This window comes from Bos taurus, chromosome 9 (assembly GCF_002263795.3).
Source record: "Bos taurus isolate L1 Dominette 01449 registration number 42190680 breed Hereford chromosome 9, ARS-UCD2.0, whole genome shotgun sequence".
In the NCBI taxonomy this organism is placed as follows: Eukaryota; Metazoa; Chordata; class Mammalia; order Artiodactyla; family Bovidae; genus Bos; species Bos taurus.
Window position 1 is genome coordinate 91,439,402 of NC_037336.1, and position 14,643 is coordinate 91,454,044.

The following is a 14,643-nucleotide window of genomic DNA, read 5'->3' on the forward strand; positions in this document are numbered from 1 at the left end:
ATTGCAGAGGATATAAAAAAAGACTGATATTGGTAACTGTTTATTGAGAATTTGTAGTATGTAATGTCATTGTTTTCTGAAGTGGATGGATGAATGGAGATATTGGGAAATGGACCAAACAGGAAACAGATTATGGGCAAAACAATTTTACATTGTGATTAAGTTGCCATGAAGAGAGTGAGCAGGGTGTATAACACTTACAGGAGGAGAAGGATCTGTGTCTATTTTGTCTGCACACATATATAAATACATACATAGCACTGTTGGCGGGGTATGGTTTTATTTTATTTATTTTTTAGGGTATGATTTTAGATACGAAAATTTCTCCCATTCCCATTCTTCTGATTACAACTAAGAAAAACAACTCTGAATTTTATACTTGTGTCTTTTGCATCTTTAGATCTTTGCTAATCTTTTAAAAAAAGAAAGAAAACAAAGATTGCCCTTTAAGCCTATCTTTTGGCAAGCTGAATTATCCAGAGAGAAGTTAATCATGTTTTATTTTCTGTATAATTAATTTTAGTATTACTTTCTACCTACAAGTGTGAGCTAGAGCAGTGCTTCTCAAAATTATTTTTTTTGCTGCAGCCCATTGTAAGAAATATAGTTTGTATCATGAGCCAGTAGTTACATATGTAAATATATAACAGGGAAAAAAATCTCATCAGGGATTAGTCATTGTGCTTTATTATTTTCCATTTTGTTCTGTTTTGTTTGAATTGGACTAGAATTACCTTGAGAACCTTTTTATTTAGTAGGTTAAATTATAACTTGAAGGAAAGTAAAAGATGAAGAAAAGATATATTCTATGGTGGAAGGAATGGTGTGAAATGGAAAAAGAAATGTGTGATAAGACTAAAAAATTGTCTATGTCGAATAAATTGTATTCAGTTTTTAGAAATTTTTCTGAACATTTTTCCTGGTCTTGTTTTTGCACTTCTTTTATTTATGAAGTTGCAATTATATAAAGTGAAAGTGAAGTTGCTGAGTTGTGTCCGACTCTTTGCGACCCCATGGACTGTAGCCTACCAGGCTCCTCCATCCATGGGATTTTCCAGGCAAGAGTGCTTAGTAAAATTTACAGCTATTGGATACAATGGTATACTATCATTTCCCTCAAGATATTGTATTTTTCACTTCTGACATTTTCATTTGGTTCTTTTTTGTAGTTTCTCATTCTTTGCTGAAAACATAGCATTTATTGGAAGAGTTTTCTCCTTTACCTTATTTGTAATGATTATAACTTCTTTAAAGTTCTTAGTGATAATTGCAACAGAAGCATTATCTTGTTGTTAGCATCTGTTGGTTATTTTTTTTCCCTTGATCAGTGTGGACAGATTTTCTGGGAGAGTGGGTGAGTGAGTGAGAGCGAGACAGAGTGTGTGTGTGTGTTTTGCTGTGTCAAATACATTTGGCTCATATACTGGATATTTTCAGTATTGTGTTACTTTATTCTCTGAAAAATGTTGATTTTTGTTTAGCAGACATTTAGGTTGGTTTGATTCAGGATGCAAGTTCTGTCTTGCCTTGTTCAGTTCAGTTCAGTCCCTCAGTCATGTCCCAACTCTTTGCTACCCCATGGACTGCAGCACGCCAGGCCTCACTGTCCATCACCAACTCCCAGAGTTTACTCAGACTCATGTCGATTGAGTCAGTGATGCCATCCAACCATCTCATCCTGTCGTCCCCTTCTCCTCTTGCCTTCAATCTTTCCCAGCATCAGGGTCTTTTCAGATGAGTCAGCTCTTCGCATCAGGTGGACAAAGTATTGGAGTTTCAGCTTCAACCTCAGGCCTTCCAATGAACATTCAGGACTCATTTCCTTGGATTGACTGGTTGGATCTCCTTGCAGTCCAAGGGACTCTCAAGAGTCTTCTCCAACACCACAGTTCAAAAGCATCAATTCTTCTGCGATCAGCTTTCTTTATAGTCCAGCTCTCACATCCATACATGACCACTGGAAAAACCATAGCCTTGACTAGACGGACCTTTTTGGCAAAGTACTATCTCTGCTTTTCAATATGCTATCTAGGTAGGTCATAACTTTCCTTCCAAGGAGTAAGCGGCTTTTAATTTCATGGCTGCAGTCTCCATCTGCAGTGATTTTGGAGCCCCCCCAAAATAAAGTCAGCCACTGTTTACCCCATCTATTTGCCATGAAGTGATGGGACCGGATGCCATGATCTTCGTTTTCTGAATGTTGAGCTTTAAGCAAACTTTTTCACTCTCCATTTTCACTTTCATCAAGAGGCTTTTTAGTTCCTCTTCACTTTCTGCCATAAGGGTGGTGTCATCTGCATATCTGAGGTGATTGATATTTCTCCCAGCAATCTTGATTCCAGCTTGTGCTTCTTCCAGTCCAGCGTTTCTCATGATGTACTCTGCATATAAGTTAAATAAGTAGAGTAACAATATACAGCCTTGACATACTCCTTTCCCTATTTGGAACCAGTCTGTTGTTCCATGTCCAGTTCTAACTGTTGCTTCCTGACTTGCGTACAGGTTTCTCAAGAGGCAGGTCAGGTGGTCTGGTATTCCCATCTCTTTCAGAATTTTCCACAGTTTATTGTGATCCACACAGTCAAAGGCTTTGACATGGCCAATAAAGCAGAAATAGATGTTTTTCTGGAACTCTCTTGCTTTTTCAATGATCGAATGTCAGTTCAGTTTTCAAAGCATTTCTTACGCTGTTTGGATGTGCTCAGCATTTGTGCCACTCAGTTGTCTGGGTTCTGGGTAGTGGTTTACATAGGTATTAATTCTCAAAGCCTTTTCACGGCTTCTTTGGGTCTGTTTCACGCAGGCGCATTTCGGATGAGTCCAGGACTTCAGTTGGTGCACAGATTCAGGGGCGCCCCTTCTCTAGTTCTCTCTGGGATTCCCCTTCTCTCTCCAGATCCCAGTGCATCCTTTTCCCTGTTCTCTGGCCAGAAAGTTAGCCTTCAGAGAGAAGTGACAAGAAAAAGAAAATGGTGTTTTTTGGGTAGTATGGGCCTTTTTTCCTGTCTGGAGATGGCTTTTCTCTTGGGTTTTTGGTGCTGAAGTGGCACCAGTGGCTCACCTTTAACACTTAGCAGGGCCTGGGAAGATCAGGGGGAGCAGGAGTTTTTCTTCCCTCACCCCAGCCTCCCCCCAGTAGCAGGGAAGATTCCTTTTACCTAGTCTTTTGGGTGGCTGAAGGGGATTTCCCTTCAGTGCTTTTGATTGTAGTATGGGCTTCCCTGGTGGCTCAGAGGGTAAAGCGTCTGCCCGCAATGCGGGAGACCTGGGTTCGATCCCTGGGTCAGGAAGATCCTGTGGAGAAGGCAGTGGCAACCCACTCCAGTACTTTTGCCTGGAACATCCCATGGATGGAGGAGCTTGGTAGGCTACAGTCCATGGGGTTGCAAAGAGTTGGACACAACTGAGCGACTTCACTTTTTGATTATAGTATTGTCTGCACCATTTGATAACGCCAGCTCTGGGATCAAAGCCAGAGACAACAGAGGAACACAGAAGACCGTGAAATTTACTTCAACATCCACACGCAGCTCCCTCCCCCGCTGTAACTAGTCATTATTCAAGTTTAACTCCAGTCGGTCTGGTGTCCCCTTTTCAGAGTTCTCGTGTAGCTAGTTACTTTTTTATATTAGTCTGTAGGGTTTACTTTTGACAGTAGGGGAGAGACACCACAGTTGCTTACTCCGTTTTGACTAACTCCTGTGTACTTTTTTAACTTAAACTTTTTATTTTGTACTGGAGTAGAGCCGATTGACAGTATTGTGGTAGTTTTAGGTGAACAGTGGAGGGACTCAGCCATGCATATGCATGTACCCATGCTCCCCCAACTCCCCTCCCATCCAGGCTGCCACAGAACATTGAGCAGAGTTCCGTGTACTATATGGTAGGTCCTTGTTGGTTATCCATTTTAAACATAGCAGTGTATATATATATTCATTGGGCTTTCCTGGTAGCTCAGTGGTAAAGAATCCACCTGTCAATGCAGGAGACCTGGGTTCGATCCCTGGATCAGGAAGATTCCCTGGAGGAGGAAATGGCAACCCACTCTAGTATTCTTGCCTGGGAATCCCATGGACAGAGAGGAGCCTGGAGGAGCCTACAGTTCTTGGGGTCGCAAAAGAGTCAGACGCAACTTAGCAACTAAATAACATGTCTATTATAAACTCCCTAACCATCCCTTCCCCACACCCCCCCAACTGCAAACCCTAAGTTCCTTCTCTAAGTCTATGAGTCTTTTTCTGTTGGTAAGTTCATTTGTATCATTTCTTTTTAGATTCCACATGAAAGGGATGTCATAGGTTATTTCTCCTTCTCTTTTTTTTAAGAGTGTTTTTTAACCCCATTTATTCCAGGCACTTGGAAAGGTTGTATAAATTTGAATGTTGAATGAAAGGACCATGCAGATAAGTTCTTGTGGCCTGTATTTAGTTTTCTAAAGGATAACCTTTTGGGGGAGAGTTGATAGTTTTTCTTCGTTACTAATGCAGTGTTAAGTGTTCCTTTTTGACAGTATTCAGAACTGTAATATTAACCTTAGATGTCTGTCATGCTTGAGAAATGAGGTATTCTGCTTTCATGCATTGGAGAAGGAAATGGCAGCCCACTCCAGTGTTCTTGCCTGGAGAATCCCGGGGACGGCAGAGCCTGGTGGGCTGCCATCTGTGGGGTTGCACAGAGTCGGACACGACTAGCAGCAGCAGCAGCTTAATAATAAGCTAATTATTTATGTGAAACTGCTTGTAGCTGATAGTTAAAGATAATTATTATGAAGGATATAAACATTTGTGTTCGTTACAGTACTCTTGTTGGCACCTTTATATATATATGACCAAATTCTGGCCCCGCCCCCCGCCATTTTTTAAACTAGAGAATTTCTCCTTCTCTCTCCAAAAGCTTGGTATATAGATTTGATCTTATTGGACAGATTTTTGCATAATTCAGATTTAAAAATTTTTAAATAGGCGTTTCCTTTTTATAATATCTTATAATTTAAAGGGATTCTGGTTTTGACATTCTGAGAAAGATGTACAATACTCTTCCCCATGTCACGTTGTTACCTTCATTGTTTACTCAACTATACTGTCCAAGGTGTGTCTGTTTGTTCATTGGAACGTTGTCCATCTCCAGAAGCAGCCCGGCAGTTCGTGAGAAGGGACTATATATACTTGCGCTCTATTGGACCCATAGTGCCTGGCATTAATTGAGTATCTTTGGAATGAGTGATGAATTGTTGGATTATGGGTGATTTCAGAGAAGGCAATGGCACCCCACTCCAGTACTCTTGCCTGGAAAATCCCATGGATGGGGGAGCCTGGTGGGCAGCAGTCCACGGGGTCGCTAAGAGTCAGACACGACTGAGCGACTTCACTTTCACTTTTCACTTTCATGAATTGGAGAAGGAAATGGCAACCCACTCCAGTGTTCTTGCCTGGAGAATCCCAGGGACGGGGGAGCCTGGTGGGCTGCCGTCTATGGGGTCACACAGAGTCAGACACAACTGAAATGACTTAGCAGCATGGGTGATGTGCATATTTTGCCGTCTACATGCTTTTTTTTGCATTTTTCAGTTTTTCCATTCTAAAATATTTTTATAACCAGAAAAAAAACTTATTAAGACTTTTTTTTAATATTATTTTTTATGTTCTCTCACTGGTTTTTAGATGTCACATCTCAGGTTTTGTGCTTTGATGTTTGCAATTATTTTAAGGGCCCCCCCCCTTTTTTTTTTCTTCCTTTAAGATGCATTTGAAACTTTGTTCTGAAGTTGTCATAGTGTGTTAATGTTAGTCCCTCAGTCTTGTCCGACTCTTTGTGACCCCATGGACTGTAGCCCAACAGTCTTCTCTGTCTTTGGACTTATCCAGGCAGGAATACTGGGGTGGGTAACCATTCTCTTCTCCATTTGAACCACCAGGGAAGTTTCCATACTGTCACAGGATTCAGTATAAAATTGGGAGTGCTGCCTTGGTTAAAAGCCTGATGTGATGGTCCTCACAGAATCTGTGATATGTCTTTTACTTAGCCTTTGCTCTTTAAAACATTCTGTTTGCTCAAGAATATTGCTGCTTCAGTAGAAATTAACCCAAGTTTTTGGAGAGTTTTGTTTTACTTTTTACAGAGATATGCTTTCAGAACCTTAGGAAAAAGTCAATATTGTTCACATTATTCTTGCAGAATATGATTTTCTTCATGTTGAATCTACTACTGTTAGTCTAATGTTAGTGTTCTCTGGTCACATTTTGTTATGTCCTGTGTGTCTGATTTTATATGTCACTTTGTTACATGCTTCTGGTATCAAACTTTTTTTTTTTTTTTGGTATCAAACATTTTTATGTTGTGTTCCAAACCAAAATTAATATGGAAGATTGTGTCATATAAAGAAAGGAGACCTTATATATTAGGGAGTGAGAAATTTTGGATATAGAGAATATATAATTTTTGATTTGTTGAGGCAGAATTTGTAATGAAGTGTATTGATTTTCAGGTATTAAAGTTGGTGAATATTATGCTCTTTAAAATGACTATCAGTGAAACTAGACTGTTACTCAACTTTTCATTCCTATATGCAGAATACTGAGTTTCTGTTTTTTAAAGTTATTTAGGAAAAGGCAGAGAAGTTTTTTATTTTGAAGTTATAGTTTCTGCTTTGAATTATAAAAATGATTTTTTTTGCAAAAATATTTATGTAAAGTAAAAAGTCTGTACAGTCAAGTTAGAAAACTTCAGATAATCACTCACAGCTTTCTTCTGCTTTATTCATTTTCTGTTGCTGTGTGACACATTGCCACAAATTCAGCTCGAGGCTTAAAGCACCATGTGTTTATTTCACAGTTTCCATGGATCAGAACCAGGTACGGGTTAGCTGGATCCTCTGCTTATGGTCTCAGCAGGGCGAGGTCAATGCGTCAGCAGGGTTGTGCTCTCATTTAAGATTTGTGCTCTCCTCTCCCCCGGTTCATTCACATTGTTGGGAATATGGTTTCTTAGCGTTGTAGATGGATCGAGGCCTCATTGTATTTGCTGGGTGGGGGTGGAGGAGTCCCTGAGTTCCTAGCAGCCACCCTCGGGTCCTGCTTGTCATGTAGCCTTCTCACGTGTGTATTCACATGGCCATAACGGGGTTAGTTCTCTGGTGTCTCTCGTGTGCATGTGCTAAGTCGCTTCAGTTGTGCCGGACTCTGTGTGACTTTATGGACTGTAGCCTGTCAGTCTCCTCTGTCCATGGGATTCTCCAGGCAAGAATACTGGAGTGGGTTGCCGTTTCCTCCTCCAGGGAATCTTCCTGACCCAGGGATTGAACCTGTGTCCCTTATGTCTCCTGGATCGGCAGGTGGGTTCTTTACCACCAGTGCCACTTAGGAGGCCCAGGAGTCTCTTCTTAGGAGGGCATAGTTCTGTTGGATGAGGACTTCACTCTCAAGACCACGTGCCTGTGTGCTTGCTCACTCGCTGAGCTGTGTCTGAGTCTCTGCGACCCTGTGGACTGTACCCCACCAGGCTCCTCTATCTTCGGGATTTCCCAGGGAAGAGTACGGGAGTGAGTTGCCGTTTCCTTCTCCAGGAGTTCTTCCTGACCCAGGGATCAAACCCTGCATCTCCTGCATTGGCAGGCAGATTCTGTACCACTGCATTGCCTGGGAAGCCCACCCCTCCATCAAGGCTGTTTCCAAGTACAGTTGACTTTAACAACATAGGTTTGAACTGTGAGGGTTCACTTACATGTGGAAATTTTTCAGTGGTAAATAGTACAGTACTATGCAACCTGTGGTTGGTTGAACCCATAGATGTAGGACCTTAGGTAGTAAGGACTGACTATAAGTTGTGTGTGGATTTTTGACCATGTGGAGGGTCATCATCCGTAACTCTTGGGTTGTTCAGTGGTCACTACACAGTCACACTAGGGGTTGGGACTTCAACATATGAGTTTTGGGGACAGATACACTCTGGAAGGCCAGGATTGGCCTTAGAATTAGAACAGGGTTGTATTAAAATATAATTGTTATATTTTTCAGAATAATGTATGCATGTAATTTTTTTTCAAGTACAAAAGAGATTTTATTGGAATCTCTTCCTTCTCATCCTATGGTGGATCTCCAAACAACTTCAGTTCTTCTGATAATGTTCATATCACTAACCAATAATTTTATATGTGTTTCTTTAATGTTCAGTTTTAGACATTATTTATTGACGTTTTGGATGAGGTGTTAGTTCATTGTGCTGCTCATGCTCTCTGAGTACCTTGATTTTAATGGATGAGACTCTGGATTTTTGCAGAGCAAGTTATTTCCCTCTTTGGCTGTATCTTGTGTATATTGTGGCTTGTGGTTTCCCCTTTGTTTCATCAGTTAACCAGTCCTCATCACGTTTCCACTTTCTGGAAGTAGGTGACAGCTTAACCTTTTCCCCTACTCGTAACACCTGTAAGAGATTATTCCTTTTTTACCGTGCCAGTAAGGGGAAGAAAAGGAAAAAGTGGTTAGCATGCTATCTTGGATCGAAAGTACTAAAATTGCGTCAGTTCCAGGAACTTCTGTGATTTCTGATTTCTAAGGGCATTTGAAGGATCCTGACTAGTATCCTCAAGGCCTAACGGACCACTGTTGGGAAGAATAAATTGGGTTGATTAACATCTTAGGTTCACACTTAAGTTTAATTCCTATTAGACCTAGAATCAGCAGTCTTGAAGCATAAGATTGATCTGTAAATGAGCAATACTTCACCCTAATTTGCTGGTTCTCTTGGATTTTTCATGTCATAAGTTTTTTGTTGCATTCTTTTCAGGGTCATAGTAGAATTCATTTACTATTGCTTAAATTGGAAAGGCACTAAACTTTTTGTAGTGAAGCGTTTGCTTGAAATAGCAAGCATGAAGTACAACATTTTGTTGAATTTTGGGTAATGAGCATTACTCAGTACATAGATGAGGGAGCACCTGAATACACTTTGCAGGACATGAGATCGTTGTGTTTATTCAAAGGTAGACAAGTGAACGAAACTGTTTATAAGATTAAGAAATAAAATTGCCTGCTGTCTTGCCATTTCCACCACATCTGCAGTTAGCTTCCTCCATGAAGTCTTGAACCCCTCAAAGTCAAATACCATGAGGGTTGAAATCAACTTCTTTCAGACCCCTGTTAACATTGCTATGTTGACCCCTCCTATGAACCATGAGTGTTCTCAGTGGCACCAAGAATGGTGAATCCTTTCCAGTAGGTGTTCCGTTTACTTTGCCTAGAACCATTAGAGGAATCACTATCTGTTGCAGCTATAACCTTACTAAATATATTTCTTATTAAGACTTGAAAGTTGAAATGAATCCTTGGTCGAAAGTTGAAATGAATCCTTGATCTATGAGCTACAGAATGGATGTTGTGTTAGCAGTCATGTGAACACCAATCTCCATCAGAGCTCTGGCATGATCAGATGTGTTGTTGATGAGCAGTAATATCTTGAAAGGGTTTTTTTCCTGAGCAGTAGATCTCAACGATGGATTTAAAGTATTTTCAGTCAGCCACATTGTACATAGATGTGCTGTCATCCAAGTGTTGTTGTTCCAGTTAGAGAGCCCAGGCATAGAGGATTGAGCATGATCCTTCAAGGCGGTAGAATTTTCACAGGGTGGATGAGTATTGGCTTCTACTAGTCATTGGCTGCATTGGCCCCTTACCAGAGTGTCAGCCTGTCTTTTGAAACTTTGAAGGCAGGCATTGATTTCTCGTTAGCTATGAAAGTCTACCTGACTTCTTCCAGCTTAAGGCTGTTTTGTTTACACTGAAAATGTGTTGTTTATGGAGATACCTTCATTAATTATTGGAGCTAGATCCTCTGCATAACTTGCTGCATCTTCTCCATCAGCATTTGGTGCTTCACTTGCGCTTTTATGTTGCGAGATGACTTCTTTGCTTAAATCTCATGAATCAGCTCTGCTAGCTTCACACTTCTGCAGCCTCCTCACCTCTCAGCCTTCAGAGAATTGAGCAGAGTAGAAACTTGCTCTGGCTTTGGCTTTCCGGAATGTGGCAGCTGGTTTACTCTTCTCTCCAGACTAAAACTTTCTCTGTATCCGCAGTAAGGCCACTTTGCTGGCTCATCATTTGTGTGTTCATTGGAGTCGCACTTAATGTCCTTCAAGAACTTTTCCTTTGCATTTACAGCTTAACTGGTGCAGGAGGCTTATTAGCATGTCCTCTTCACTAACTAACCCAGAGTTGCCACAGCCTTCAGTATGTCTGCAAAACACAGTGAAGTGAAAGATGCCTCTTATGTGATAGCAGCTGTGTAGCCTTCAAAGACTAAAATACGTGCTGTGCTGAACCCTGGCCTACTCAGTAGTGGACAACTTTAAAAGTCTTTGTTAGAAATAAGCTTTTTGGTGGGGTAGCCAGACAGCAACTAAGAAACTGTTTAGGTTAAAGATTCCTCAGGCCTTGATTAAAGTCATTAGAAACGGATTTGATTTGAAGTTATTTTCAGATCTAAAAATACTCATTTCATATGGTGCCTACAAGTGATAAAGTAGAAAATTTAAATGTTACTGATTCTTCAGTGTACCTGAAGGGAGTTGGAAAAACAAAAGAATACCTGAATTGGACTGAAAAGCCAGGCTGCTGTTTAGTATCTTTCCTGTGAATCAATAAGTCAATCTTTCCTGTGAATCAATAAGCCAAAGAAAGGGCAATACTGGGATGTTGTTAAATCTGAGTAAAGGCATTCTGTGAAGAATTAGATGACATGATCTATGCCTCTTCTCTGGTGATTAGATTTTAAGAAGAAGTGAGATTTTAGAGAATCTTGTTGGATAGTTAGTTGAAAGCATATGTATTAAGTGAACCTTTGAAAAGTACTTACTAATTGCTTAGTATTTCTCTAAGTAGTACTTTTAAGTTTTTGCAGTAGGTACATTTTTTAAAAGAGCGTCTCTGATAAGAGCTGACTTTTGACACTGTTGAAATGTTTTGTAAGTCTAAATTACATTTCCCCTACTTGGTTCTTCCCACCCCACCCCCAGCGCCTCCCTCCCTCCCAAAAAGAAGAAAGCTTTTGATCTGCTAGAATATGGACTAGTGCTTGATTGAAACTCTAGGGTGATTGAGACTTTAGGGCTTTACCACACAAAATGAAGTGAATTGTCAGCTCTGGGAAGACCTTGAGGCGTCTTCGTTGTCCCAGTAATATAAATTAGCGTGGAATGTCCCTTCAGGAACCTGAGGGAATAGGTGTTTGATGCACACTTGAATATTGTTCATTTAAATGGAAAATGCCTACCAAAGATAATTTTAATAATGGCTAACCCTGTTGAGTGATTTAAGTGTGTTTTAAAGCTTTATATGCAGTGTTTCTGTGAAATTAATATTTTTTCTATTTTGTAAATGAGAAAACTAAGGTTCAGAGGTTTGGCAGCTTGTAACATAGTTGGAATTCAAATTCAGGTGTTTCTGTGCAAAGCTTGTACAATCCTGTGTCTTATATGTATTTGTCCGCTTAAATTTATTCTTAACAAATTCTTATTCTCTATCAGACACTGAGGATAAAGAGTGGATAAAGGGAAACAAAGATGTAAGCAGAAAAGGCAGAGTTTCAGTTCTTAGAGCTTGTTTTCTAGTAGAGTAGTAGCAGCAGAAGTAGAGTGGTGCTCAGTCATGTCTGACTCTTTGCGACCCCCTGGATTGTAAACTGCCAGGCTCCTGACTGTCCATGGAATTATCCAGGCAGGAATACTGAAGTGGGTTGCCATTTCCTTTTCCAGGGGATCTTCCCAACCCAGGGATTAAACCCAGGGCTCCCACATTGCAGGTGGATTCTTTACCACTTAGGAGAGGGCAGGTCTGGATCTCAGATGGGCTGCAGTCTGTACCTGCCAACAATTTCTGGGAAATTGAACTTTGCTTTACACAGTTTACTGTAGATACTGCAGAACGTGTTCATGTTATTTTGCTCCTGGCGAGTTGACTTGCATGCAGTTAGATTTTATAAAACAGTCAAGTAGAAATTGAGGCCATGAGCATATTAAAATTTGGTGTGAGTTTAACAGAGGAGGCTTCTTAAAGGATATGATGAGATTGTGACCCTGGTTAGGATTACATCAACAAGTGGACACCTCTGTGGGAACTTAAAGGGAAAGATGTTTATATTTCTACCAGGGTTCATTTCAGCTTGCATAGTTCTTGGGGTACAGTTCACCTCTTACTGCTTAAACTCCTTTTAAAGGAACTTATATCATTTGTCTCATGATTGTCAGTCTTTGTCATCCTTTGGAACAGTCCTTTTAAAAATCAGATATTTGTTAAATAATCATACAAGTGTCACATAACTGTGATGAATGTTTCAAAGGTGAATGACAGTACAGTGAGGGTATAAAGGAGACAGTTCTGATTGGGCACATGTAGGGAAGGCTTTCCTCATTAGGAAAACCAGTGGGGATACCCTGGTTCTGTACCAAATAGAGGAAGGCTCTGTGGTAGGGAACTGAAAAAAGGCCATTGTGCCCAGGGCAAAGAGCTGGGGAAGGGCGCATGGCAGGAGATGAGACAGAAATTAAACCAGGCACGGGCATTGTTTACTTAGATTTTTGTTTGTGTAGCAAGTGGAAAATCATTGAACTTTTTAAGGTGGTAGAGGAGGTGGGTGAGTATCAGTCACCTGATCAGATCAGTTTTTGAAAAGATAGGCATGCTATCTCCATGTGAGAGCTGAAGGTAATTTGGATGTGGGTCATGGTGGTGGATGGAGGAAGAAGAGATAAATATGGGGAAAACTGGGTAAAATTCAGTAGAATTCAGTGATAAATAGGTTATAAGGGGTGCTGGAGCAAATACGTTAGAGGACTACCTAGTTGGTTAACCAGCTAAAGCTGTTTTGAATTGCTTTCATAGTCTGTTCCAGTTTTTTTTTTTGGCTGCGCTGGGTCTTTTTGGAGAGGGCTTTTCTCTTGTTTGGCGAGTGGGGCTGCTCTAGTTGCAGTGTGCAGGCTGCTCATTGCTGTTGTCTTGTTGGGGAGCACAAGGGCTTTAGCAGTTTGGGCTCGTGGGCTCAGTCATCGTGGGTCCTGGGCTTCTAGAGCGCAGGCTCAGTAGTTGTGGCGGACGGATTTAGTTGCTCGGCGGCATGTCACATCTTCCAGACCAGGGACTGAACCTGTGTCTCCTGCTTTGGCAGGCAGATTCTCTACCACTGAGCCACCAGGGAAGCCCTGTTCAGGTTGGTTTTTCAGGATCATGATGGCCAAAGCTTGGTCTCTCGACTTCTAGTTAATTGTAGTTAAATTCCTAGCATTACCTAGTACCCACTTTTCATCCAGATTTGTTTAAGCTTAGTTGTCTTTTGGTTAATTCCCCTACCTTGTCTTCAATTGTTTTCTCTCTAAGCAGTAGTATTCTTTGCTTATATGAGAAATTTTAAAACAAATTTTGGGGGGAATGGTGGGATTGTTGCTAAACATGAGGTCTCTTGACTTCTGAAAGCAATTATATGGAGACATCCTTCACATACCACACAATTAACCAATTGAAAGTGTGTAATTCAGTGGGTTTTGGTATGGTTGTGCAGTCTTCACCTCAGTCCATTTTAGAATATTTTCATCACCTGAAAAAGAAATGCTGTACTCATAATCATCACTCCTCATTTCTCCCCAACTGGCCCAGCTGTGGACAGTCCCCAGTAGATTTCTTTTTCTGGACATTTCATATAAATGCGTTTCTATAACGTGGTCTTTTAAGTGCGACTTTTTTAACTGAGCCTGTTTTCAAGGTTCATCTGTGCTGTAGCATGCATCAGTACCTCATTCCATTTTCATGGTTAATATTTCATTAATTCGGTAGAACACATTTTGCTTATTCATTCCTCATCTGATGGACATTTAGCTACTTTCCAATTTTTAAATGAATTTTTAATAATGCTGCAGTGACTGTATACAACTTTTTATGGGAACATATATTTTCACATCTGTTGGGTATATACCTGGGAGTGGAATTGTTGCCTCATACTGCATATTATTATGTTTAATTTTTTTAAGAACTGTCAAACTGTTTTCCAAAGCTGCTGTACCATTTTGCATTCCATTAGGGATATGTCAGGGTTCCAATTTCTCTACATTCTTGCTAACACTTGTCTGTCTCTTTGATTATAAGCAAGTAAGTGTAAAGTGATAATCTCATAGTGGTTTTAATTTGTATTTGCTTGATGGCTAATGATGCTGAACTTGACTTTTAAAAGAAAAGCAGCACTTTTAATTTCACTGAGGATGTAAAAATAGAAATGTTTGGTAATTTCATGTAATTGCATAGAGACCATTAGTTCTACTGTGTTTAAAATTTGTTCTTTTTCATCAGTTGTATTCCCTGAATGACTACAAGCCACCCATTTCTAAAGCGAAAATGACCCAAATTACTAAGGCAGCCATCAAAGCTATAAAGGTGAGTAACACTTTTTACTCTGCTGTTTTCAAAAGGAAATACTCCACTGATATTTTGGAGGAAGGTTAATTTTTACAGATTATGTATTTTCTTCATCTTTACAAAGTTAGTACATGTTCCAAGGTTGGAAAAACACAAAAATGAAAATCTGTCACGTACATACCCTCCCAACTAGAGATAAACATTTAATATTTTCATAAATATTCTTACATAAACTTTGAAGCAGTCATTT

The 14,643-nt window shown here is 40.2% G+C and overlaps 1 protein-coding gene across 8 annotated transcripts in view; it reads left to right on the forward strand.

The window, feature by feature from the left end:
- SCAF8 (SR-related CTD associated factor 8) overlaps positions 1–14,643 on the forward strand; it is a 221,350-nt gene that overhangs the window by 27,463 nt on the left and 179,244 nt on the right. For all 8 annotated transcript variants that reach the window (XR_009495878.1, XR_009495879.1, XR_009495880.1 and 5 more), the window contains one exon: positions 14,328–14,411. Coding sequence is in view for 4 of the 8 variants with exons in the window: in XM_024997099.2 (XP_024852867.2) it covers positions 14,328–14,411 (84 nt within the window). In the remaining 4 variants the exon portion in view is untranslated. The remainder of the gene's footprint in view (positions 1–14,327; positions 14,412–14,643) is intronic.